The sequence below is a fragment of the Tasmannia lanceolata genome, unplaced genomic scaffold, assembly GCF_043159265.1.
Source record: "Tasmannia lanceolata isolate RefF3 unplaced genomic scaffold, GAP_Taslan_0.1 ptg000016l, whole genome shotgun sequence".
In the NCBI taxonomy this organism is placed as follows: Eukaryota; Viridiplantae; Streptophyta; class Magnoliopsida; order Canellales; family Winteraceae; genus Tasmannia; species Tasmannia lanceolata.
The window spans coordinates 15980833-16008498 of NW_027518693.1; the positions used below are offsets into that span (position 1 = coordinate 15980833).

At 38.2% G+C, this 27666-nt stretch overlaps 1 protein-coding gene across 6 annotated transcripts in view; it reads left to right on the top strand.

Annotated features, from left to right (window-relative positions):
• The first annotated feature begins 734 nt into the window (after positions 1-734).
• Positions 735-27666, top strand: part of LOC143849081 (HSI2-like 1) — a 33116-nt gene continuing 6184 nt past the window's right edge. For 2 of the 6 annotated variants that reach the window (XM_077358127.1, XM_077358130.1), the window contains exons 1-10: positions 738-880; positions 1167-1302; positions 9092-9173; positions 9268-9369; positions 10206-10876; positions 11028-11124; positions 11725-11899; positions 19965-20041; positions 20282-20710; positions 26209-26258. In XM_077358127.1, the coding sequence (XP_077214242.1) occupies positions 796-880; positions 1167-1302; positions 9092-9173; positions 9268-9369; positions 10206-10876; positions 11028-11124; positions 11725-11899; positions 19965-20041; positions 20282-20710; positions 26209-26258 (1904 nt within the window). In that variant the 5' untranslated portion in view covers positions 738-795. Of the gene's footprint in view, positions 1045-1166; positions 1303-9091; positions 9174-9267; positions 9370-10205; positions 10877-11027; positions 11125-11724; positions 11900-19964; positions 20042-20281; positions 20711-26208; positions 26259-27666 lie in introns of all 6 variants that reach the window. The other 4 variants (XM_077358133.1, XM_077358128.1, XM_077358131.1 and 1 more) reach the window with 4 other exon arrangements.

Below are 27666 nucleotides of genomic sequence, written 5' to 3' on the forward strand. Positions count from 1 at the left end.
AGAGCTCTTTAGGTTCTTTTCCTCAATCAACTTGCCGATGTTTTCACTAAAGGATCACCTATCAACCAATTTCCTTCATTACACGACAAATTGAACATACCAACAGTATTTATTTGGTTGGAAATACTGTTCTTCACGCAGGGACGGAATCACATCGAAGTTGATTGTCACTTCGTTCCTGACCGCCATATTTGAGAGCTCTTCGGGTTCTTTTCATCAACAGTGCCAATCAACTTAAATGAATGTTGTCTGCAGTACACTCAGATTGAGAGAGATTGATAACTCACCACATGGAGTGTCATCATTTACTACGACTCCTCACCAATCTAGCATATTATCTCCTCTAATTCATGATAACAACGAATCCGTCCGAGGAAATCACTTCTAGGGGTGCAAGTTGGGTCAGGTTGGGTTGAGCTTTTGCTAAAAAGTGAACTAGAATCAACCTAAGCCCTGTGGGAGATCAATTTACACCCATGATTAAAACTATTATCATTTTCATTAAGTTTTGTAAATTAAAGTAAAAATGTTAATAAAGGTACGTGTAGATTTCTAGTCATAGCAAGTCTCACTTAAGTTTCATTTTCTAGTAACTTACACCTAACCTCTTCAATTTGTCGTGTCAAATTCACCAAACTTAACTTAGGGAGATTTCCGTAATTTCACACAAGTCAATGCACGTCGCTAAAACGCACCTTGTGGCGAAACCTTGGGGTCTTGTCCCCACCCACCCTCCAGTACACAGGTGGAGAGAGAGAGAGAGAGAGATTGTTGTCCTGTCTTGAAGTCTCGTGCATGCATTTTGATGCATTTGCATGCCCACGCATCCCTTCTCCCCAACCAGATCGATTTTCCGATACAAATATCCGAAACCCAACTGGTAAAAGTCTCCCTGTATCGGATCCTTGAATTACTTTGGTGTAATTCCCACCAGGTAATGAAAGTTTGCAAGACAGAGGAAAACAGAACATGGGTTTTCTTCTCAGGGTTTGAAAATGAAAGAAAAAACCCAATAAAAAGGTTCCATCTCAAAATAATCAAACAGTAATCTCTCCTTCTCTCTCTCTCTCTCTATATGACTTTTCATTTGTTTGTGTTTTGGGTTTTTATTTTTTGGATTTGGATAATGAGTGTAATGGGTTTTATTTTGTTTGTTTGATTTGTAGGTTTGAGAGAGATTAATTCATTAATGGCTTCTAAAGTTTGCATGAATGTTAAATGCGGTGCCGCGTCAGCAACAGAATGGAGAAAGGGTTGGGGTTTACGATCTGGTGGATTTGCGAATCTCTGCGATCAGTGCGGGTAATTCTTTTGTTTTTGTGTTGAAATTCAATTCAAATTATTTGTTTTTTTTGTCTTATTAATTTTGAGTGTTTTACGTGGGTTTTTGTTTCTTATTAATATTTAGGTGGTGATTTGTTTGTTTGTTCTCTTATTCATTTCCGATTTATTTGGGATGTGGTTTTTAGTTGTTATGCTTTTTTTGTATTCCTCGCACTTTTGTGGGCTTATGTTTAGAGATTCAGTTTTTATATACTTTCCATTTTTCATTTTTCTATTTATGGCATGTTAGTTTAAATTTAGTTCGTAATTTTTCATGTTTGTATTTATTGGGTCATTAGAGGTGGTGATATGGTTTCTAATTTTTTTCCTTTTATTGTCATGTATCATCATTATTTTTTTGCAGGTTATGGGTTTTCATCTTCTTGTTTGTTGAAGTAGTGACTAGGGGTTTTCTCCTTTTTGAGACATGGTTTCAATTTACCAAATTTTGCTTGATTTAAAGGGTATAATCCAGTGAGTCCTATTTGTATTTATTTTCTTGGTTATGAGTTTGCTGAATTCTAAAACTTTAGGGGCAGAATATACTACACATTCTATGATAGTTTGACTTCTCTAGAGAAAGGACAAATTCTCTCAAGAACAATTCATGAACGGATTGCTAGTAATTATGCGCAAAAGATACCATTAAAAAAAAAAATTATGCGCAAAAGATAGACATGGGACTAGGCACATTTCAGAAGAAGATGTATCAAATGTAGGACTTATTGAACAAGTATTGTTAGAAGGAAGTGAGCAAGGTTTTAAATTTTGGTTTCGGTTAGCACGGAAACGGAAACAATTCGGTTTTGATTGGAAATTTGGGTGGAAATCTTGTAAAATCAAGGAAACATCTCGGAACATATGCAAATGATGTAATTTTCAGATGAAACTCTGAGAAATGTTAGAATAAGAACAAATACATACTTAGAGTCCATCACATAAGCAAAATAACTATCCATAATGGCCTAATCACATCGAACACCTAGTGACGTGTTATTGCGCATGCCTGGAACAATAAAGTTGATAAAAAAAAATATAATGAAGTATAAGAAAATACATCGACCAATCATCCGTCCAAGGACCCCAACTCTATGTCAATACTGCATAGAGTTACAAGATGGTATTTGTTCCATGCCGATCTGACATCCAATGCATAAGATACATTTACTTAGTTGTTCAATCCAATGATGTTGCGTGCCAAATATCATTCTCTACTAATGAAATGAAATGAAATGCAAAGTACAATGGCTTACCGAAAAAACATTTTTCCTTTTTGTGCTTCGTCAAAGACTCGTCATTTGTATGATGCTAAGGGTTTGAAATTTGAAATTCCTGTGACCTCACATTGAAATGAAAAGTGGGCCCACCTTCGATTCAATTATGATGGACCCACAAAGCATTTTGACAAGGGTAAAAAATCTTAAATGTCTTTGTACCTCTGCAATTGGTATTGACACCACTATATGTATCATTTACATTCGAATGTCAATTTATTTATAAATACAACAAGTCAAAAGTTGAAAAACAGGGCCAAAACTAAAAAGATTAAACTGAAAAATAGGGCCTTAGAAAAAATAAATCTAAGAAACACATTTTAAGGAAAAAATTCCAAAATTGTAGGGTTTTCCTTCCAACAATGGTTTTTGAGAAAAAAATTCTTAAGGTCTTAGGGTTTTCCGAAAAAAAAATTCTATGGAAAAGCAGTAAAAGTTTTGTCTTCTCTAAAATTTTCCAAAAAATCCTAACAAGGCCATAGTAAAGAGTAAAAACTATTGAAAAATTCTAGTAAATATTTTCCATAGAAAAGGTTTTCCGTGGAAAAAACGAATGACATCTTTTCATTTTTTTGTCGGAACATCTTTAGACTGTTAGGTCGGAAAAAACTATAGAAAAATAGTTTTATACACGGTAAATCGGAACATTTTTCGTTTTTTTGTCGTTTTGACCATTTCGGTCGAATTTCAGTCGAAATTTAGTCGAATTTCGGTCGAAATTTTGGCCGAAATAATGAAGTGGAACGAATCCATTGAGATTTTGTTTCAGTGGAGATGAAAACATAAACTAATGGGGGACCATCGAAGATGCCGTGAAGAATGAAGGAATTAAGAAGATGTGGCCCAAATACGGCTTATTTTCATGCTATGGCCAGTGCCAGAAGACGGAGAAATAGGATCGAGTCTTTGGTTGACAATGGAATCAGAGTGTCAGGGAAGGATGAGGTTACTAGAGTGATCTTGGATTTTTATTCGTCCCTGTACTCGTCTGAGGGTATCTTGAGACCTCTTACAGAAGATCTGGAGTTTAGTGGGCTGAGTATGGCTCAGAGGGTTGCATTAGAGAGACCCTTTGAAGAAGAGGAGGTTGAAAAAGGTGTTTTCTCTATTAGTAAGGATAAGGCCCCTGGTCCTGATGGTTTTTGTTTAGCTTTCTTCCAATCCTGTTGGTCGTATGTAAAAGGGGATATCTTGAAATTTTTTGAGGAGTTCTATCATGGGTTGGCATTGGATAAAGGCACTGGGGCTACTTTCATTGCCCTTATCCCTAAGGTTCCTGGTGCCTCTAAAATTTCGGAGTACCGTCCAATAAGCTTAGTGGGATGTTTATACAAAGTTTTGGCAAAGGTTCTAGCGGATAGGTTAAAGAGGGTGCTTCCATCCATTATCTCAGATTGCCAAAGTGCTTTTGTGGCTAATAGGCAGATTCTTGACTGCTCATTAGTTGCGAATGAGGCCATTGACTTTTATCTTAGAAATGGCATGGGAGGTTTTATGTGCAAATTGGATATGGAGAAGGTTTATGATAGGGTGGAATGGGATTGCTTAGATTACTTGCTTGGAAGAATGGGGTTTGGAAGTAAATGGAGAGAATGGATGAGGGGTTGTGTCTCTTCGGCTTGGTTTTCCATTCTGATTAATGGGTCCCCTAAAGGATTTTTTAAGTCATCTTGAGGACTTAGGCAGGGTGACCCCTTATCCCCTTTTCTTTTTATCATCGTGGCGGAGACTCTTAGCAGATTGATGAATAAAGGGAGTGGGTTGGGCTTATTCAATGGTTTTAAGATTGGAAGCCAGCAGGTAGAAGTATCTCATCTTCAATTTGCTGATGATACGCTCCTGTTTTGTGAACCCAACATGATCCAAGCGATGAATTTAAAATCTTCCCTTAGATGTTATGAGTTGATTACGGGGCAGAGATCCAATTTTCATAAATCTAGATTATATACCCTAAACATCCCGCAGAATGAGGCGCTTGAATTGGCTAAGACTCTGGGTTGTCAGCTTGATCAATTGCCTTCCTCATACCTGGGACTCCCATTGGGGGTGGGGAGACCAAAAAAATCTTTGTGGGATCCTGTTGTAGAGAGAATTGAAAGGAGGTTGGAATCATGGAAAAGAAATCTTGTTTCTAGAGGGGGAAGGCTTGTGTTGGTTAAGGCGGTGTTGGCCAATATTCCCATATATTTTTTGTCTTTGTTTAAATGCTCGGTCAGTGTTGTATCGCGTATTGAACAAATCCAACGTAGATTTTTATGGGGAGGCAATGAAAGGAAAAAGGGTATTTCTTTGGTCAGTTGGAAGAGTGTGTGCTTACCTGTTAAGAATGGTGGTTTGGGTATTAGGAGAGTGAAAGAATTTAATCATGCCTTGTTAGGAAAATGGTTATGGAGGTTCGGGGAGGAAAATTCTCAGCTGTGGGTTAGGGTAATTGGGAGTAAATATGGGTGCAAGCTGGGAAAGTGGGAATCTAAAAACCATTTCAAGAAACAAGGTTTGACTGTGTGGCGTGACATTTTGAAAATGTCATTTGCTTTTCTTTTGAGGGTTAGATTTAGAGTGTATTCGGGGGATCGAATACAATTTTGGAGGGATGTGTGGTGTGCTGATGAGCCTCTTATGAGTTTATTCCCAAATTTATATCGTGTAGCCGCTGAGAAAGAGAGTTTTGTTTCTGAATGCTTTGCTCGAGATGGGGGTAGTTTAGTTTGGTCCCCTAGGTTTAGAAGGATCTTCTTTGATCGGGAGCTAGAGTCGGTTGCCCATTTTCTTAAACTTTTAGATGGTTGCTACATTAAGAGAAGCGGTATGGATAAAAGAGTATGGACTGCGGAATCGTCTGGTTTTTTCTCTGTCAAATCTTTCTATTTCAGCTTGTTGCCTTGCAGTGTATCCTCCATTTCAGCCGAGGTATGGAAATTTCATTGCCCGCCTAGAGTTGGTTTCTTCGGATGGGCGGTATGTCGTGATCGGATTCAAACGATTAACTTCCTCCGGAAGCGCGGTATGATGCTTGTTGACCATTGCCCCCTCTGCTTGAAAGATGGTGAATCTGTGGATCATCTCTTCATGCATTGCTCCTTTACGCGTCAGGTATGGATTTTGATATTTCTGAGATTTGGCATATGTTGGATTTTTCCATTTTCTATTCCAGAGTTGATTCTTCTTTGGACCTTTGTGCCATGGAAGAAGAAGGGCAAAGTATTGTGAAATTTGTGTCTTCTTGCAACATGGTGGGTGATATGGAAAGAGAGAAACTCCCGTGTCTTTGAAGGGGTTGCAAAATCTCCGTATTGGATATATATGAAAATTATTGCGCTCACTATTTCATGAGCGAGAAGTTTACCCGCTTTCCGTTTTGTATCGGCCTTTGACTTATGGGAGGGTTGGAGGATTGTTTGCTTTAGTAGGAAGATCCGGCATCCGATTGTTCAGAGATGGGAGGCTCCGCCTATTGAAATGTTCAAAATTAACTTTGATGGGTCGAGTATTGGGAACCCGGGCCCGGCCGGTGTTGGTGGGTTGTGTCGGGATGCTTGTGGTGAAGTTATTTGGGCTTTTGCCGGCCCTCTTGGAGTTTGTGATGCCTCGGAGGCCGAGGTGAGGGCGGTTTATCATGGCATAAAAAGGCTTGAGAGAGATAGCATGGATATCACTATTGTGGAGGGAGATTCTTTGAATGTGATTAAATGGTTGAAGGGGTTGGTGTCGCCTCCTTGGAGATTTTCTTCTATTTTTGATGAAATAGATGATTTAATTGCGGGCTCATCTATTGTTTTCAATCATGTTCGGCGATCTGCTAATGGGGAGGCGGTCTCCTTGGCTAGAAGTGGGGTTAGGGGGTTGGAGTTGGAGTGGTTTGACTTCCTTCCTCCCTGAGATTTGTCTTTCTTGTTATTGTTGTTTTATTTTCTTGTAATTTTGGTTGAGGCCCACCTCGGTCCCCTTCCTTTTTAATGAATTCATCTTGCCATTTAAAAAAAAAAAAAGAAGATGTGGCCCATCGATGATGTTAAAAGTGTTTTATTTGGTTTTTAGAGTGTTATTTAAGCCTTTTTAAGTGATAGGGACTACTAGAGTCTTTTTCCATCAAAATCACTGAGGCTCTTTGAGTTGTATGTGTTTTAAATAGGCCCCACACATGTATTTCGAGAATTTTAAGTGGGGAGAGTTTTTTAGGCATTAGAGGGTATTTTTGTCCAAACATGTTAGGTTTTTTAGGGTTTGTTGGGGGCAAGGTTTTAAATTTCGGTTTTGGTAGATAGGGACTGAAACCGAAATGACCAAATTTCGGCCGAAATCAAACCCAAGCGGCTAGCTTTTAAGGACTTGGGCACCCTCCCCTTAATGGCTAGCTTTTAAGGGTGAGTTCTACCTAGGTCCCAACAAGTGGTATCAGAGATAGGGCGGTGTACCCTCGAGGATGGAGAAAATCCCTCGGGGAAGATGCCGGTAACCCTGGTGTACCCTCAAGGTCAGAGAAAATCCCTCGGGCAAGATCTTGTAGTTCCCAGTTGCTCCCGTGTGGAGGGATGAGATTCTCCACATTGCTTCTGCGTGGAGGGGGAGATTGTTGGGGGTTCCATGCAAAAACAAAGGATCCCACATCGAAAAGTTAATGGATGTGGATGGGCTTATAAGGACTTGGGCACCCTCCACGCTACGGCTAGCTTTTAAGGATGAGTTCTACCTGTCCCCACTCCCGCCCCCGCCCTCGCACCTGCTTCGTGCTTCTAAGCTGGCAGCCAAGAGAGACAGATCGTAGAGAATGCGTATTGAAAATTAAGCTATTAGTAAGATCACTGTTAAATAGTGGTTTTTAGTTTCATGACTCGATGATATCTGGACATGATGTCAGTCTTTTGTTTTCGTAAGGATTGATTTGCAAAGTAGTTACCATCCGACTCACACGAAGCTAGGGGATGAATGGAAAACCGCCTTCAAAATGAAAGATGAATTTCCGAGTGGTCAATGATGCTCTTAGGTCTTATTAATGCGCCTAATACATTTATGCACATGATGATCCAAGTCTTTCGTCCATTCATAGGCTACTTCCTTGTGGTATATTTAGACGAGATTCTCATCTATAGTAAGATGGAAAAGCAGCACCTTTCACATATCCGGTAAGTAATGAGAGTTTTGCAATGAGAGATGCTATATGTAAATCTGAGGAAATGTTCATCATTAGCTCTATTGTTGTTTTTCTTAGATTCTCCGTCCCAATCAAAGGAATTGAAGCAGATCCAGATAAGGTGAAGATGATACTTGACTATTAATTCCGAAGAATATTCATGAAGTCGGAAGCTTTCAATGACTAGCAACTTTTTATATGAGGCTTATCATAAATTTCAGCACTATCATGGCTCCGATTACTAACTGCAGAAGAAAGGATAATTCTTATGAACTATGACATCCAGTAAAGGCGTAGGAAATCACGAAACGGATGGCCAAAACACCAGTCCTAGCGTAAGAATTGGAAGGGTTTTGAGTAGGGGTGGCAATTAAACCCGCTAAAAAGGGGATCCGCCCCGCCCCGTCCCGCTCTGAATAGGGCGGAGATTCCCCGATTTAAGCGGGGACGGGGATGGGGATTGCTCCCTCCCCGCCCCACGAGCAATCCCCATACAAAATTGAATTTTTCGCTAATAAATTTGGGTAGCCGCACTTATCATAGAACAATTTTTTTTTGTTATTCCTAAATTTTCCCTAATATCTTTATCGAATGCATTTTTAGTAGAATTTTCCACTAAAAAATCCATTAAACGCGTTTCCCAGTGGTGTGCGGGGCGGGGACGGGGATCCCCCTCCATCACCGAAGCAGGGACGGGGAAAATTCCGAGGCGCGAACGGGGACGGGGAATGCAACATCCGGCCCGCCCTGCCTCGTTGCCACCCCTAATTTTGAGCCAAGAGGGTCATCTTGTGGCATTTTTCAGTGAAAGTTGAACAAGGCAAAGCAGGTATACTTGATGCCTGCTAAGGAGTTCTGATGTTGTTTGTGTGGTGTTTGATTCTTTTCTTTTCTAAAGTGCTCTCAATTCTGCATGAAATGCCTTAAATATTTCAGAAACTCAACATTTTGCTTCTTAATGTGTAGATACATAATCCAATGTTAGTAGCAATACTGCTGAAATTAATACGTCATATTTTATAAGGAAACATTTTTATAAGTTGCACGTAGCCTTTCTAAATGTCGATGTTGAAATCTTGAAAACTTGACATGCCAGTCAAGTCCTGCATGCATGTATTCAGCATTCTACAGGGAAAAATTGTATTTGACACTAGTTCTTTTTCATGAAAAATGTTGAATAAAGAATAAGGCAAGTCATTTACAAAAGGAAAGTTTATTGTTTATTATCAAGAGTGGATGAAGCAAGAAACTTTGTTTTTTTTATCATCCATAAAGCACTTGAAGGATCGAATAGGAGATTCTATTGCCTTCTTATAATTTTAACTCCTATCATGTATTTTAACTCCTATAATTTTTACTCCAGGTCTGCATATGAGCAATTAATTTTCTGTGACACTTTTCACTTCAATGATTCTGGTTGGAGGAAATGCAATTCTTGTGACAAGGTAAACTCGTCACAACACAATTTCTGATCTGATTTTTTTTTAGTATTTTTTCTGTTTTTTTGTCCATTAGATTTAATCGAAACTGGTATGGCAGAGGCTGCATTGTGGATGCATCGCTTCAAAATCTTCAATTGAGCTACTTGATTGTGGGGGTGTAGCATGTGTTTGCTGTGTTAAGATATCAGAATTTTCTTCGGTAAGCTGGATGTTTCTTAAAGCCACAGCTCCACACTAAAAACACTGGGTTGAATTAGTTGTGGATTCAGCTTATTTTGAAACACTATTTGAGTGTTCAAGTATTGATTTAGGTATTCATATAAGCCTGTTTCCACCTCACATCTGTAACATAGAGCGTGTTTCCATGATGCTTATGAGTTCCCTATCTTCAATTTACAGCACCATTATAGTTTGTAATAATGGGCCTTTGGTGTTTTCTCTATCTATAACAATGATTCTATTTTAATGATTTTCTGTCATTTTCAAGATCTTTTAAAAATGATTTGTTACTTAGTTTCCAGTTTAGAAGAAAACTTAATACTCCTTTTTTTTTGTCTTAGAAAAAAAAAAACTTGAGTTGTCTGCTGTGATTTTTATGAGTTCTGTTCACACCACACCATAGTTTCAAAATTCTCCCGCATCATTGTGGACTCCCCTGAGTCGACTCCCATTTAGCTTGGCCGCGTTCTGGCCCGAGTTCGCATTTTGCCCTACAAAGTTAGTCAAAATTCCTTTGACTCTCCCGAGCTATGATTGCGTCAACCGAGTACTTGACCGCATCATGCCTAGTCAACTAGGATTTGCTTTGTCTGCGTTTCGACCCGCATCCACATTTTAAAACATTAGTTCACACATGTAGCCTTTTGTAGACATTTTTTTCGCAAATATTCTATAGTGATCATATCTCTGTTGAATTGTCAGCTAAGTCATATTGGTTCTTTTCATGCATTTTTTTGATTGTTTTTAGGCATACTCAAGAATGCATTTTCTGTCAAGCTCATATGTTTCTGAATCCTCTGAAAATTCTACATGCAGATCCCAGGTGATATCCGCCAAGAATCTACTTTGCAATCTTATCAAATGGTCCTTGGTCTAAGTGCAAAAAGTTTAAAAGATGAGAAAATAAGTGAACTCAGTACAACAAAAGTAGGTAATGTTGGTGAACGACGATCCACTTCTGTCGACAGTAGAACAGATGATGATGCCGCTGAGGCTAATGGACGGAACAACATGTTTCTAACTCCGAACAATAAGATGAATGAATCTCTTGAGCATATCAAAAGAGAGCAAATTGTGCCACCTGTAGGTGTAGGAATGGGATTTCCAAATGTAAAGCAAGCACCTGGTTCAACTTCTCACGCCGTGAAACATGTTGATGGTAAAGAAATTGTGGCAGATAAAGAGATATATGAATCTCTGGCTCATGCATGCTTGAGTATCACCTTAGGGACTTCTAACCCGGGCAACCTTTCTGAAGGTAGGGAACAGAGCAAAGTACTATCTTCTTTTCAACAAGGGCAAAGGTCCCGGCATCTATTGCCGAAGCCCCTCAAAACTAGCCCTAGCACAGGTTCTGAGACATCTAAGGACACACTTCCACAGATACGCATTGCAAGGCCACCTGGTGAAGGTAGGGGGCGGAACCAGTTGCTTCCTCGTTATTGGCCTAGGATTACAGACCAGGAACTACAGCAAATATCTGGAGAGTATCCATGATTGTTTTAGTTTTTCTATCAAGTTACTTGCTGTCAAATTTATTTGATATTGTACTACCCTTTTGACTTATGGGACCTACTATAATTTACAAGTGTCTTTTCTTTTTCCCAAATATTATGATACCCTTGACTCTTCTTCAAGCTCAAACTCTACGATTGTGCCATTATTTGAGAAGGTTCTGAGTGCCAGTGATGCAGGTCGAATTGGCCGTTTGGTTCTGCCTAAAGCATGCGCTGAAGTAAGGTTTCCATGTTTTTTTCCCTAAAAAAAAAAGTCCATTTTTTTTTAAGAGGTGAAAAAAGTTTCCATGTTTTTCATGTATCTGTCTCTGATGAATTTCAGTTCTTTATTTAAATTTCATGCTATTCAGTGGTCAATTAAATACAGTTTCCATTTAGCTTAACTGAATGAATGATATAGAAACTTGAGATGAAATAAACTTGATATGTAAGATGTAATATGTTAAAAGACTCAATCTTCAATTACAATATTGTCACGAGAAATAAAACCCACTTTACCTTTAAAAAAGATGCCAGATAATGGAAGGTAAAATGCCGTGACGGCATCTTAATACAGACATACACAAATTTTCCTTATTGACATTTAAGTCTACCCCATTTTATTGCTGATCTTTACCCACAACAAATGGTTATCTCCTGCTATAAGGCCATATCTTGTGGGATTTTGTCTATAATAAGTAGGGTGGTGGTGGTGGTCACATAAACTCTACATTTTGCTTCCCCATTGACAATAATAGTTCAAAAGTTTTCTGAGCAGGGATAGTGTGATGTTGTCTTTGTTCTGTTGTATATCTGTTTAACTTGGAGACTATTTGCAGGCATATTTTCCTCCAATTTCCCAACCAGAAGGTCTTCCGTTAAAGATTCAAGATGCAAAGGGCAAGGACTGGGTTTTTCAGTTCAGATTTTGGCCTAATAACAACAGCAGAATGTACGTCCTAGAGGGTGTAACACCATGCATACAATCTATGCAATTACAAGCTGGTGATACAGGTGATTTGCTTGCTTTCCTCATCTGGGCTATTGTATTTAATCTCATCGTTTATTTGAAAGAAGTATATGCCTTTGTGAAAGATGTCACATTTGATCATATTATTTGAAACAGGAAATCTACAGTTCAAATCCATCTAGTGCATCTTGAATAATGCACAGAATTTTGTAGGGGCAAATAAATTTTAAATATAAATCATTTCAAAAAAATAAAAAAATAAATTTTTTTTAGTATAAGCTGTGGCTCGATTCCTTTGCAAGAAGTTTAAGTATTTACGAAATATAGGTTCTTTTCTGGTCCATCAAATCTTCACTTCAAATTCATCTTGTGCATCCTGAATAATGCACAGAATTTTTTAGGGGTAAATAAATCTTTAATATAACCTGTGGATTGATTCCTTTGCAAGAAGTTTGAGTATTTTGTGTTAGACGTAGTGGTGTAATTACATACCCATTCTGGGGGTATTTTTGTCAATGTACCGGTAACCCTTGGTACCTTGGTGGTCTAACTCTCTCATCTCTTTCTTCTCCATCTCCTCTCTCTTCTCTTTCATACATAATATATATATATATATATATATATATATATATATATATATATATAGAGAGAGAGAGAGAGAGAGAGAGAGAGAGAGAGAGAGAGAGAGAGAGAGAGAATAGAGTTCCTAAGGTGTCACCTCATATAGCTTATATGAGGTGGCGCTTAAAAACATAAGGGGCCCACTTTGTTTGGATGATCCAAAGCATTCATATGATAGGCCCTCACATAGATAGGGTGTGCCCAAAAAATCAACTTCATAGGATCATCCGAACCCTTCCATTTGTGGAGGTTGAAATGGATGGGTATAAACCTCCATAAATCTGCCCATTTTTAACCTCCATAAATGGAAGGGTTAGGATGATCCTATGGACCTGATTTTTTGTAGGCACCATATCCATCTAAGGGCCTTTCAAATGAGTGGTTTCGATCACCCAAAAAATGTGGGACCCTTATGTTTTGTGAGCGCCACCTCATATAAGCTATATGAGGTGACACCTTAGGAACTCTATTCTCATATATATATATATATATATATATATATATATATATATATATATATATATATATATATATATATATATATATTATGAGAGGAAGAGAACTCTAACTGTCTCATCTCTTTCTTCTCCATCTCTTCTCTCTCTTCTCATTCATTCATTCATGGGGATTAGGATCCTGCGAACATGGTATCAGAGCTTCAGGATCTGACCTCATATCTCTTGGTGGAGCTGCCACACCCCCCATCATTCTCTATCGCATCAATCCCTCTTGGTGGAGCCGTTGCACCCCCATCCTTCTCTCATTTTGTCGCCACCCCTCCCACACCAAATCTGTCACCGACTCACCGCCCCAACCCCACACCCCATATCTGTTTTTCCCCTCACCCCTAACGCCCCTACCTCTGCCGCCCAACCCCATACCCCAAATCTGTTACCGCCTTACCTGATGTAGAACCGGGAAGGGAAATAGAAGAAAGAGGAGGAAGAGAAGAAGAAGAGGATGAATAGAGGAGAAAAAGAAGAAGAGAAGAGGAGAAGAATAGGGGGAGAAGAGAACTAGAAGTAGTAGAAGAGAAGAATTAGAGGGGAGAAAACTCAATCAATATTATTCATCAAAACTTAAAAATCCCTAATACATGTGGCATATTTATAGGCAATTGAAATAAAATTCCATGGAAAATAAATAAAAGCCCTAAATCTAAATAACATGGAAAATAAAATTCTAATGGGCAAATATGTCACTTATTGGCCTACTATATGCATCAGTTAGACATATCATATCAGTGTAATTACATACCTAGTTTTGGGGTATTTTTGTCATTGTACATGAACCCTATATATATATATATATATGAGAGGGAGAGACGGCTAACTCTCTCATCTCTTCTTCTCCATCTCTCTTCTCTTCTCTTTTTTCTTTCATGAATGGAGATTAGGATTCCACAAACAGAGTGTAAAAGTTATCGACTTTGAGCAATTGAAGAAGCACTACTCAACTTGCAAAGATTTCTGCACTCTTTATGATGATCTTAATGACGGAAAGAGTGACGACACAGAGAGTTATTCCATCCATGATGGGTATCTCTTCAAGGATACTTGTCTTTGCCTACTCATCCATGATGGCATTGTGTTGCTGGACACTTTGGGCGAGATAAGACCATTGCGATTGTCGAGGATCGTTTCTATTGGCCCAGTTTGAAGAATGATGTCGCTAGTTACCCAGTTAGCTAAGGGATGAAAACAGAATACGGGGTTATACACGCCACTACCTGTCCCACATGAGCCATGGCAAGACTTTAGTATGGACTTTGTCCTCAGCTCGTCTTTATGACCAGAGGCCATAATTCCATATACACAGTAGTGGACTGTTTTTTTAAAATGACTCATTTCATACCATGTAGCAAGACTTTAGATGCCGTGGACAGAACCCGGTTCGTTTTTAAAGAGGTAGTTTGTCTTCATGGCGTACCCAAGACGATCGTCTCTGATCATGATGTGAAGTTCACTAGTTATTTTTGGCACATGTTATGGAAGATGCTCAACACAAAGCTACAATTTTTGTTAGCCTTCCCCAGACAGAGGGACAAACTGAAGTCGTCAACTGTAGTTTGGGTGACTTTCTGAGATTCCTAGTCAGTGATCATGTGGCAAGATTGGATTTGATTCTACCAATGGCAGATTTTGCCTACAATTCTTCTGCTAATAGATCCACTGGGCAAAGTCCTTTTGAAGTCGTCATGGGAATACAACAAGTCATCCAATCGATCTAATTCCCCTGCCGCCAGAAGCACGAATGAGTTTGGAAGCCGAGCATTTTGCTAGTCATATGCGTAAGCTTCATGATGAAGTACGTAAGAAAATAATTCTAAGCAATGAGTCGTACAAGACGAGCATACATGTATTGTCGATTAGTTGAATTTCAGAAAAAAGTAGATTTAGTCATGGTGCGATTACGACCAAAAAGCTACCCTAGAGGCACTTATAAGAAGTTGAATTCTAGAAGCACTAGGCCATATAAAGTTCTTAAGAAGGACCAGTTCTGATGCTTATGTTTTAGATCTTCCACAATATTTGGCTATCTCTTCGATTTTCAATGTGGAGGACCTCACGGCATATCATGGTCACCATGTTGATGCACAGACCGCACCACCTGTTCATGACTGCCGACAGCTCCAAAGATTCAAGACATCATTGAAGACATACTAGATGAGCAAATCATTTTGACGACTCGTGGTGGATGTCAGAAGTTCTTAGTCAAGTGGAGAAGTCGAACATTATCAGATTGTACCTGGATCTCGGTCGAAGAATTTCATAGTCTCCACCCTGATCTCTACGATGATTTCGATGCCGTTAACTCTACGGGGTCGAGTTCTTCTCAGCTGGGAGAGATGATGGGAGTCAAAAGGCTCTAAAGACTTACTGGAGGAGATTAAAAATAACTTGAGGGTCATGTTCTAGAAAGATCTTGTATGTTTGGAACGAAGATGAATGCAAAGGAACTTTATGTTGAAGTAGGGGTGTCATTATCAAGCTTACTAAATATAGTAAGTTCGTCCTTACTAATATAGTAATCTTGTATTTACGTAAATATGTAAGTTTGGTTTTACTAAAAATAGTAAACATGGGTTGCTAAAACTAGTAGGAGTTTTAATTATTGTTGAGTTGTTATTTAGTCAGAATAGGACTGGAAGTTCTAGTCATTATCATAATAAAATTAGAACTTTAGTCACAATAGGACTAGGAGTTCTAGTCATTATAGATTTATAGGATTAACAGTCCTTTTTTCCTCTAAATATGCAGGCCTATGACCCTTTTCCATTTTTGTTTTTTGAGGAATAACATTCAAGTTGCACACTCCAAGGCTTGGAATATCTTAGCCTAGGAGAAAACTCCCTTGAAGGTGTATCTCTCTCTCTCTCTCTCCTTTTTTTATTTTATTTGCTTATTCTTTATTTCCTGCAAACCTGCAATTAGTCTCCTGTAACCTGCAGACATTTTAAATTCATTTCCCTTTTGAACCCGCAATCTTCCTTTACCCATGACCAGTCCTTGAAACCCTCTTTCCTGGATTGTTCCTACCTACTATTTGACCCAAACCCTGAATTGGCTAATTCCAGTTGGCTGTCCTACGTCAATTATAGTCTGTCTCCTTGAAGAATTTGGCTTGAGAATAAAATTTTCATCACTTCCAGTTGTCGGTCTTGGGTATTCTTTGCAGCAAATTGTGCATTTCGAGTTGTCTGACGTTCCCAACATGTTGCTACCTTATTTGTGGGAAATGATAAACACGCCCTGTTTCATCACTTGGGACACCCAGCTACCTTTGCAGTCATAGATACACTGTAGCTGGGCGTCCCAAGTAATGAAAATTTATCATTTCCCCTTATTTGTCTCTGCTGTAATATGTAATCTTTTTCGTGAGAGTCGAGTCATGCTCTATACGTAGGACTGGCATACGTCAATGGACTATTTGAATATGTTATATTGCATAATTATTTCACTTATATATTTTGAAATGAAACCATAATCCCATGGTTTTTCATAATGGCGGTGAGTGGAATTTTTCTCATCAAGATCTGAATCACATTTTGAGATATTTGATTATTGATTTGGCATATTTAAATATTCTTTTGTTCAAATTTTGGAGAGGAGAACAAGATGTCCAGTTGTCTTGCTATGATATTTTGAGTTTTTCAGTATCTATTGAGAAATATGTATATTTTTAATTGATCTGCATATTTGTGAACCTTTGGGTTTCTCTTAGGTAAAATTTGTTAGAGGAATGCTAAACTCAGGGGCGCCCTTGCAAAAATGGGTTGAAAGGGCGCCCCCATTGGCTGCACGTCACCAACATGCATTTATGATGGCTGCAGGTCAAAGAGTATTAAATGCACTTTGGTGACTTATAGCCTTAGGGGGCGCCCTTTCAGCCTATTTTTGCAAGGGTGCCCTTGAGTTTAGCATACCGCAATTTGTTAATTATCAATTAAATGAAAAAAATCTGCTCCAAAATTTGAACTGTTGTTCTTTTCTCCTCCCACTTCTCTTCTTTTAAAGGGGATAGAATATAGATCTTACATAATTGCATTAGCTGATTGGTTAGCTGGGGCAAATATATGGGAAGAAGGTTAGAGATGGTTGGATGCTTTTAAACTTCGACTAGCAGGATGGTCGATTCAAACTAACCCAATGTGAAAATGCGAGTGTTTTGTTGTGTTTAATTCATTTTGACCGAAATGTTACTGAGTCATTATAGAAATTACACGACCTAGGTGGACTTGACTGGTCAAATCAAAATCGAGTAGATTTTTCTCAGCAAGAAAGAGGTAAGTGCTTTCCTTTTCAAAAAAAGAAAGAAAGAGGTAAGTGCTTAAATTTTGTTTTTATTGTTAAATATATGCATCATTGTGTAAATGCATCAACAAAAACATGTATAGGTGCATTTTCACACTCATTTGTTTGAACATCTGTGGTTTGAATATTTTGGGGTTTGCAAATTGGGCAAAGTATGATTCATGCATCTTTTCGATCTTTTATATTGGAAGTTTTTGGCCAAAGAGTTTGGGCTTTTTTTAGTCTAGGATAGCTATAGTCTTTTCTTTTCTCTATTCATTCATGTCATGTAGGAGGATTTATGTGTTGAGGGGCATTCAATGTAAATAAGACCCCAAGAGAGGGCAATAGCATGTAGTTAGTGATTTTAGAGTGTTTACATGATGCAAACAAGCAAGAAAGGGAAAAGATAGTTGGTCCAGAAAGTAAATGTGGGAGCTGCCACCTCATCAGCTGCTTGCTGCCACCGGACCTAGCAGCAGATGGGCCGGGCCTGAATTCTGACTGGACCAGACTCTTCTTTGCGCTGCTCCCACGCACGTAGACTTAAATGTGGGAGATGCCTCCTTATCAGCTGCTTGCTGCCACATCAGCATGAGGGCTAAGAACCAGCTGGCTTTCTAGAATCTTCAGCTCCAGCCTATAAAAAGGAAAGAGGCCTGCTGAGATGGGAGATTTTTTAGAATGAATTAGAGAAAGGTTTCAGACATGGGGCTTCTTGGAGGAGTTTGAGGAGTTTTCTACTCCAGGTTACAGTTCCTATCTTCCCTTATTCTTTCATCTTGCTAATCCAAGATTTACGTTTTTGTCTTGTTTGATTCTTTTTTTTTTTTGAAGTTTAGTCTTGTTTGATTCTGCTTGGAAACTTTTTCCGCAACTGCTTCTAAGGCTCATTATCAATTCTATCTCTGTCAGTACAGTTTCCATTCCTTGTCCTATGCTTAGAATTTATTGTATCTTTTAAATTTCTGCCAGTACCTAGAACTGTTTTTCCCCTTTCTGATTTTAATTTCTGTTGCTCTGTGGAACTGGAATCCCGAAAGATTACACAGTTTCTATTCGAGGTGGAGATGTTAGTGCTGAAAATACTTCCTGATTCTTATTTGCGCTGTTTGGATACATGAATTTTATAATCCTGGATTGTAAAATCAAGCTAAAATCTTGATTTTACATGCTAAAACCTAGATTTTATAAGCCAAAACCTGGATTTTATAATCTAAAAGTTGGATTTTACAATCCTAGATGATCAGAATTTAGCATATAAGATCCAGGTTTTAGCTTGTAAAATCGGGGATTTTATGATCCTAGATTATAAAATCCCCGTATCCAAACGGTTTCATTGAGTTTAAACATTGATTTTAGCTTATCTTTTTCACTGTTTACAAAGCCAAGTTTCTATAACCTAAAGTGCTCTAACAATGAGTCCCACATGTTGAATATATATCTGATCTTTGAATCAGATCTGGAATTTTGTAATCTGAACGCCGATGGAAGTCACAGTCCTTTCCTAACCTATTGCCATAACTACATGGCTGGCGACCTCTGCCCTACCATTTGACCGAAATTCGTCAGATCCTCTTTCTAAATTTCTTCGGAAATAGCCTCTCATTTAGATTCCTCGGATTTGAAGGAGTTTTATGGATTTGTGTTAGATCCACTGATCTAAGGCATATAACTTTGAGTTCTTGAACTTAATAATGGCTTTCTATCTAAAGTTTTAATCTTTAGTCCATATGCATTAGGAATTCCTTTATTAATTGAGATTTAACGATTACTAAATGTTGTTTGGTCCAAGAACAAATCCAACTGCTTCTCCTCCAGTGCATGCAAGCTTCCTCTGATCCTGATGCACATCAGATTAGCTCTTCCATTTTGAAGTTATTTATTTAATTTATTTTTGTTACAAAATGCTGTAGAATAGGGAATATAATTATATATTACTGATATTTGACACAAGACCATCTAAAAATACATATTAAACTATGAATATTTGATCTATGAAGAGAAGTTGCGCAATCTAGATATTGATATGATTCATTGATTTGATGCGTACTCATTTTCTTTATTGTCCATATTCCTTGCTACTTCTTGCCTCAATATATATTAATTATGGTGTGTTTGTGACTTTTATGTTTTTGTTTATTTTCTTATTTGCTTTATCATTTTCTAGGTTGATTTAATAGTTATTTATAATTTCTGTTGCTCAAATTTTCCATGATAACTATTTTTTTAATTTTAATTTATTTAATAAAAATTACTGAATCCACAAATCCTACAATTTTGGGTTTGCTAAATTTGACACCTCGATTTGGATTCCACCATGCATGCCCATCTCAATGTAACTCAGCTTTTCTCTAGATCTCTTGCTTGTCATTTATGTATATGCTATGTTTTTTTAATCAATAAAGTGAAAAATATCTATTATTTTCATAAGAAAGCCATCCATGTTTTCTGACTGTTAGCTCTGAACTTTTCATGTCTTTTCAACATTTTGCGTACTGCACTATTTCAGTAGTTCATGCCATGTTAATGGTTGTATTGTACCACTCATTGAGTTAATTTTGCTTGTCATCAATTAAGGTTGTTTATCTAAAGTCTATTAGATATTATTTACTTCTAGAAACCATTGGTTTACTTTTAATCGCCTTTAAGGCAACTAAAGCTGGTACTCAATTTTTTTCCTCCTGTTTTGTAGTAACATTCAGCCGAATGGATCCCGAAGGAAAACTTGTTATGGGATTTCGAAAGGCATCAAACTCTCAGCCTACGCAGGTAGCTAACTTCTTAGGCATCTTCTTTAACAACCGATAATTCTGCATTTACACAATTGGGAACCATGTAATCATACATTTTTGTTAAATGGACATTTTAACATTTAATTAATATATCCAAGCTTGATTTTCTGGTGAGTATTTGCACACTTTATCACATACTGATGCCTGTGAATCTTGAACATAAGCAAAATTTTTCTTCCTGACATTGATTTATATGTTTTGTAATCGATGTTTGAAGCAGGATAATCAAGTTCCTCCCACTGCTAATGTTGCATTTGCCAAAGAACCTTTTTTTTCTGGTGTTATTGAGAACCTACCCATTATAAGTGGTTACTCTGGCCTTCTTCAATCGCTAAAGGGAAGTGCGGATCCTCACTTAAGTGCTTTGTCCGAACATCTGACATCAACAGAGGGGGATATTAACTGGATTAAACCTGAGAAACATAGAGGCAGGCCAAATGAGGGGCTGCTATTGCCACCTATGCTTGGTCCCGAGAAGAGAAAAAGTCGTAATATTGGTTCGAAAAGCAAGAGGCTGCACATAGATAATGAGGATGCTTTGGAGCTGAAAATTACATGGGAAGAGGCACAGGACTTGCTTAGGCCGCCTCCAAGTAGCAAACCTAGTATTGTTGTGATTGATGACCATGTATTTGAAGAATATGAAGTAAGTATTATTCCTCTGCTTTTCTTATTTGGTATTTCTGTATGCTGTTGTAAGTTTCGATAGTGTCTTGTACACTTGCTATTGTACTATTGGAATGCCCTATTTATTTTCTTTTGTTCACGTGTCACGGCTAAATTATGATCTGTGCATGTATTTTGTGGTCTGACCAAAAATACCTCAAGTAGTGTAATTGGAAAATGCATGCTCCTATCTGATTCTTCATTAAAGCATACATTTAGTATTATGCAAGGTTTTAAATTTCAGTTTTGGCATGAATTTCTGTCCTAACTGAAACCGAAAATTCCACTGAAATCCCGAAATTTGGTAGAAAGGTGTGAAATGTCGGTAATTTAGGATGAAATTATGTAAACAAATAAAAAATAATATTTTAACTAAAATTTCGCCCATTTCGGTTTCGGACTTGGTACTATCCTCTGTTTTCCTGCAATTAGTAACAAGGATTTTTTTTTTTTTTGGGGGGGGTGTGAATCAAGTCCAAGCGGATGTATCATACAAGCAATTGGGACAGTCATTGGACTGTGTACTGGGACAAGGCCGAGCTTTATTTTTTCCTTTTTTACTATTATTTATGCAGTAAAGGTCCTGAAATCGGTATCACACTCTCCACACTCAAATAGGCAGTAAATTCTCATTTGTGATATAGATTATCGGATCCAGAGCTTTACCACAGATATCTGAATTACTTAAGGTTTAAGATGAAGCTTTTGTTCGATTTTTTTTGCTATTATTGTTTGGTTTTCTCATAAAATGCATGCTTTTCAAGGTTTGGTTTTCTGGTGAATTACATAAGGGACATGATGACTTCACCAAATCCTCTGCTTCCTGGTTTTCTCTGGCAGTCTGTTCAGGCCATGATGGCAACTAAAAATGAATAGGCTCCTGAAATGCATTGTTTTAGAGGTGTAGTTGTAGATGATGGAGTTTTATTCTGTTCTTAAAGTGGAGATTTCATACAACGTGGTAGTGGTTGTCATGTCTGCTTCTTTTACTTGAATTTTCCATGGGAACTTTTTTTTGGGTGAGGTTTGGTGAAGGAAACTGAGACATTTGGGGTGCGTTCTTTAACCATCTTTGAGAGTGATTTTTCATTTTTTTAGCCTTAAAAAAATCAGAATGGTGTTCTTTTGCAATTTCAACCACTCTTCTAAGAATTAATCCTAATTTTTAGGCATTATTTTATGGAGCGAAAGTTTCTCGCTCCAGAGAATCTGGCACTATTGCACCATCTCCCTCTCACTATACTCTCAACTTTTTAGCGCAAACAGGTCCACTCTCCAACTTTTTAGGGCGAAACCGTGTTTCCAACGTCACCAAAATTGAGAATTTGTAAAAGTTAAAAAAACACAATCCTAATCTGGAAGGACTCTAGAGGATAGAAATTAATCCTAATTTTTTGAATGGATATCTAGAGACTGGTTAAAGAACGCACCCTTGGAGTTCCTAAAATGGATTCTACTCTTGCGTTCGTTGCATTCTTTCGCAAGACACCACATGTTCTTTCTCACCTACGGTTGCCTGATTTGTGATGGCCATAACCGTCCTCTTCAACTGCTACTACTTCTGTGATCCACATCCTTATACTCTTCCCCACTGCTTTGGTCCATCATGGACAACCTGACACTAACCACAGCTTTAGAAGCTTTGTCAATAGTGGATATTGGTGCCACTCACCATATAATTGATGGTGTAGGCAACATACCCTCCCTTCTTTCATATTTCGGCTCATTATGTATTACCATGGGAAATCAATCTTCCCATCATTCGTGTCAGTAGTCTCTTTTTGTTCGTCTTTAGGTTCCTTTTAGGCCGGAAACTTTTTCCTGTTTCCAATTTCTTCCCAATTTATCTGCTACATGATCATTACCCCTTTTTTGTTAGTGTAAAGCTTTGCAATTAGGGAAGCTCCTGGCTAGGGATACAATTTTTAGCAACCTCTATTTCTTGACAGATTCTTCATCTTCATCGCCTTCATAATCTTCTTTTGACATTGTGGTCTTTATGAAGCAGTCTCTATCTTCTACTTGCAGCTGCCCCTCTCTTCTTCGTAAGGTATATGGGCTGAAGCAGCCTCCACGAGCCTGGTTTGGTAGATTCAACGAGCCCATTCGGTGGTTTGGTATGAGGCAGTGTGTAGTCGACCACTCGGTATTGAATGCCTATTATAATGTTGGCTATATCCTCTTGATTGTGTATGTGGATGACATTGTGATCACTGGAGATGATGACACAAGTATACAAGACGTTCCTTCAGATGGAGTTTTGCACCAAAGATCTAGGACGTCTTTGGTATTTTTTGGGTATAGAGGTGGCATATTCTCGAGCTGGTCTTTCCTTGTCAGAGAGAAATTACGTTTTGGACATGTTAGAGGAGATGGGCTCCTTAGGAACAAAACCGGATGATGTTCCTATGGATCCCAACATGAAGCTTTATCCAGATCAGGGGGAGTTGCTGGAGGACCCTAGAAGATATATGAGGCTTATTGGTAAATTGATTTATTTGAATATGACTTGTATTGATATATTATAAGCAATGTAAGTAGTTACTCAATTTATGAGTTATTGTACTTCGCACTAGGGAGCAGCCCTGCAGACAGTGAAGTACTTGAAAAATGCTCCTAGAAAAAGCTTGATCTTTAGGAAACACAATCATTTGAGATTAGAAGAGTTTATAGATGCAGATTGGGCAGGATCTCGAGCAGATAAGAGATCAACTACAGATCAACTACAGGTTGCTATACCTTTGTTGGCAGAAATCTAGTGTCTCGAGGGAGTAAGAAATAAGATGTAGTGAATAGATTGAGCGCAAAGGTAGAGTATCGAGCTATGGCTCATACGTGTGGAGAACTGGTTGAGGTCCCTTTTGATGCAGATTGGTATTCCTTCTTCATCTTTAGGATCTTTGCATTATGACAATCGGGCAACACTTCATATCGCTTCCAATATAGTGTTCCATGAGAGAACGAAGCATATTGAAGTAGATCGTCACTTCATTCGTGAGAAGCTTGAAAGAGTAGAAATTAGTACCATCTTCACTCGATCTGGAGATCAATTGGCAGATGTATTTACTAAACCATTGGGGAAGTCCAAATTGAGAGATATTTGTAACAAGCAAGGGTTGTATGATGTATACACTCCAGCTTCAGGAGGAATGTTGGAAGGGTATTTTGGTCTTTACATATGTAACCCTAGTAGTCACAGACATATATCATATTATGTTAGAGGTCGTTGATTGACTCTCACTTTCTCCCTCTCTTCTCTTCCACTTCATCTTCTTCCATGGAAACTAGATTACATCGAATAGTTAAGAATAAGCACAAATACACACATAGAAACCATCATATAACCATACAATAATCAATAATGGTTTTAGGGGTGAAAATTGGGTCGAGTATACTCGGCTAGGGCTATATATTAATAAAGCCCACTTATAAAATTTTAAACCCAAGCCTTGACCGAACACCCTGCGCACTCAAGAGGCTCTACCCAAACCCAACCCATGTCAGAATTCAAAAGTTCATTCGTGTTCCCAACCAGCCTAGTCAAGCCAAGCTGTCTTTTCAGTGCAGATAAAAAATACTGCAATCCATTTACATTAGGTCTTGCATTCAACATCAACAGCACACAAGACTTGTGTGCTCCAGGTTGAAATTCTCATCCTCAAATTTCAGTCCATTACCCCTTGCAAAATCCCCATCATTGCGGATTATGAAGTAGAAGATAGAGGCCTTGTAGTGTGAGGGCTTTATGGATCCTTTGATACCTTTTTCACTAGTGCAGAGGCTTCGATAATCGAATGATTTAACTACTTTTAGTGCGATGTGGGTACCCAAATGTCCAAAATATGGGTACCTAAATAAGCAAATATGGGTATCCGAATGATTTAATTATGATTCAATACAGGTATCCAGACCAGCTGGTTTTCGATAACTATAGTGTTCAGGCAATGGAAAAGGTGGGATCAGATACCGGATCGATGAATTTAGCTGTGGTAATCGAAGGTTGTGATCAAATACCATCGAGTGTTGAGTGGGTTTTTGCAGGGTTCTCGCTGCGAATGATATTTCCACCTTCCTTGGGTTGTGCAAGCAAACCAATAGAAGGAAATTTTAGTCATTAAAAAAAATAGAAACTAGATTAAATAAGAAAATGGGGTGGATAGCTATATTTAGGGATGTGATTATTATCTCTCTTTGCTTGAATATATACGAATGTTTACAATTGATATTTCTCAATAATCATACACTGGACAGATCTTTCTGCTTGTCCGGGTTTCTTGGGTGATGACTTGTGTGAAAATATTGGAGTGTAATAGGAAGATGAAGAAGAAAATTAATATTCTATTCATGTTACAAGGAGCTAAATGCCTTGACTTCTAATTGAAATTATTATTCTATTTTATTTTTGTTGATTGCAGTACATAGCTCCACAGTCCACCAAAAATTCATGAATCTACAGAAATTCTGAAATTGTACCATGTGGGATGGCCTTGCGTTAATCATGATTATATGTTAGTGTGGTTTTTTTTACTGTGGCCCATCTACAGTAGGGCCCACCATAAATAGACTTCCCAGATCATCTTACTTGCATCCATGCTAAGGTCTTGGTTGGTTATTAACACACAGTTATTTGTGATTGACCCAAGACAGCCTCTGTCGTGTATATATAGTTCTATGGCATGGCACCAAGATAAAGCTTGATCTGTTGACTTTACTGAGAATCTTTTGTTCTTTTTTATTTTTGTGGATATACCGAGTTCAATGTTGAGTTTGATTTTACAGGTCCTTGCATTATTATCTTAGTGGTTTGTATTCATATCTGGTCCTTTGTTGCCTCATACTTCCTGATTGTGATCGTCTTATGAATAATATTGGTGGCCTTGCGTACGAGTTACGACGACTGTTGTTAGAAACAGAAAACCGAACCATGATGCCAGCAAAAGTCTCTTGAAGTTTTGCATCATGATAAGATTTTCTTGGCTACAAAAATTATATATATATATATATATCAGTTTGGTTATGATGCTTTAACCACTTGATATAGAACTTCTTGAAACACATAAAATTGTAGGCAAGACACGCGAAATACTTCATGTAGTTGCCCCAAACACTGCAAAATCATCATTTAAAGCCTGGTGCATATAACTCCATTATCGAGATTGTAAGAGACAGTTGCATGTGCTTTTATTTTTCTCTTATGAGTTCAGAATCTCAATGCCATGTAACTCCAAGGGGCCTAATCCATCTTCCTTCTTTGTTATTGTGATTTCCTTTGTACAATATTCGGACTTTGCATTCGTTTTTCCTTCAATTAAGTTCCTTAAGGTCTTTGAAAAACACTAACCACCAGCATGATTTTGATGCATTTTGAAGTTGCTAATCTTTTTAGATTTGATGAGCTCCAAGATATATGGATTACTTAGAGAGAAAATTTGGTGTGAGAAGTTTATCTTACAGATCTATGCTGTTGCTTTCTTACAGGAACCTCCAGTTTTTGGAAAGAAAACTATGTTCACGGCCCGACCATCTGGGTAAGAATATATATGCATATCTGTATGGAAAATTCTAAATTCTTAGCTTGACATACATTAACACTTCTTTAAAAGCATGTTTTGCAAATATATTGGTTATGGGTATGATTTGTGGAGGTTTTGAAATGGATGGCTAGAAATTATGCTCCTATAGATCGAATCGTTAGGGTTATGGTATGGAGATGGTTTCTTAGGAACACCCTATCTATGTGAGGTCCTATAGAATGAATGGGTAGGATGAGTTACACAACATGGGAGATGGAGTTTTATAGTGGCTTGCTCAGGCTGCGCGATACCTCAGAAACCTCGCCCCCTATATATATATGTATATATGTTGAGGAAGAGAATGAGAGAAAGAAATTGTGAGTTAGGGAGTCTCCCCTTTACTCATGTATTTATATATAATGAGATGTACAAAAGACGGAATGTCCATAGGCATAGGCATATACATACACTAACACTCCCCCTCAAGCTGGAATGTATATGTCGAACATTCCTAGCTTGCTACATTATCACTCAATTTAGCTTTGTTCAATGGCTTGGTAAACATATCCGCTAATTGGTCCACCGATCTAGTGAACACTGTGCATATTTCTCCTTTTTGAATCCGGTGCCGAATGAAGTGGCAATCAACCTCGATATGTTTAGTTGTCTCATGAAAGACTAGATTTGTGGGAATGTGAATCATTGACTTGTTGTCGCAATATAACTGAGTAGGAGATGATGGGAGAAACCGATCTCTGACAAGAGAGAACGTAACCAAATGAGCTCTCCACTTGTGTGTGCCATAGCTCTATACTCTGCCTCTGCACTAAATTTGGAGATATCATCTTGTTTATTACTCCGCCATGACACAAGGTTACCTCCCACAAATGTGCAGTATCCTGTGGTAGATCTCCTATCAGCTGGAGATCCTGCCCAATCTGCATCTGTGTACCCTTCTATCTTTTGATGCCCATGTTTCTTGAATAGCAACCCTCTACCTGGAGCACTTTTTAAATACCGAAGAATCGGAAGAACTGTTGCCCAGTGTGAAGTACGAGGTGAACTCATATGTTGGCTGACAGCACCAACAACAAAGAAGATATCTGGGCGTGTGACTGTAAGGTAGATAAGTTTACCAACTGGGTAGATAAGTTTACCAACTGGCCTCCTGTATCTGCCTGGGTCATCTAACAAGGCTCCCTCTTCAGTTAGTAACTTCACATTTGCGTCCATGGGAACTGAGGCAGGTTTCACTCGAAGACAACTTGTCTCCTCAAGTAGGTCTAAGACATATTTCATCTGTGAGAGAGAAATCCCCTTTGTCGAATATGCAACTTCAATACCCAAGAAGTATCTAAGACGACACAAATCCTTGGTAGAGAACTCATTTTGCAAGAATGTCTTCAATTTATGGATCCCAGCT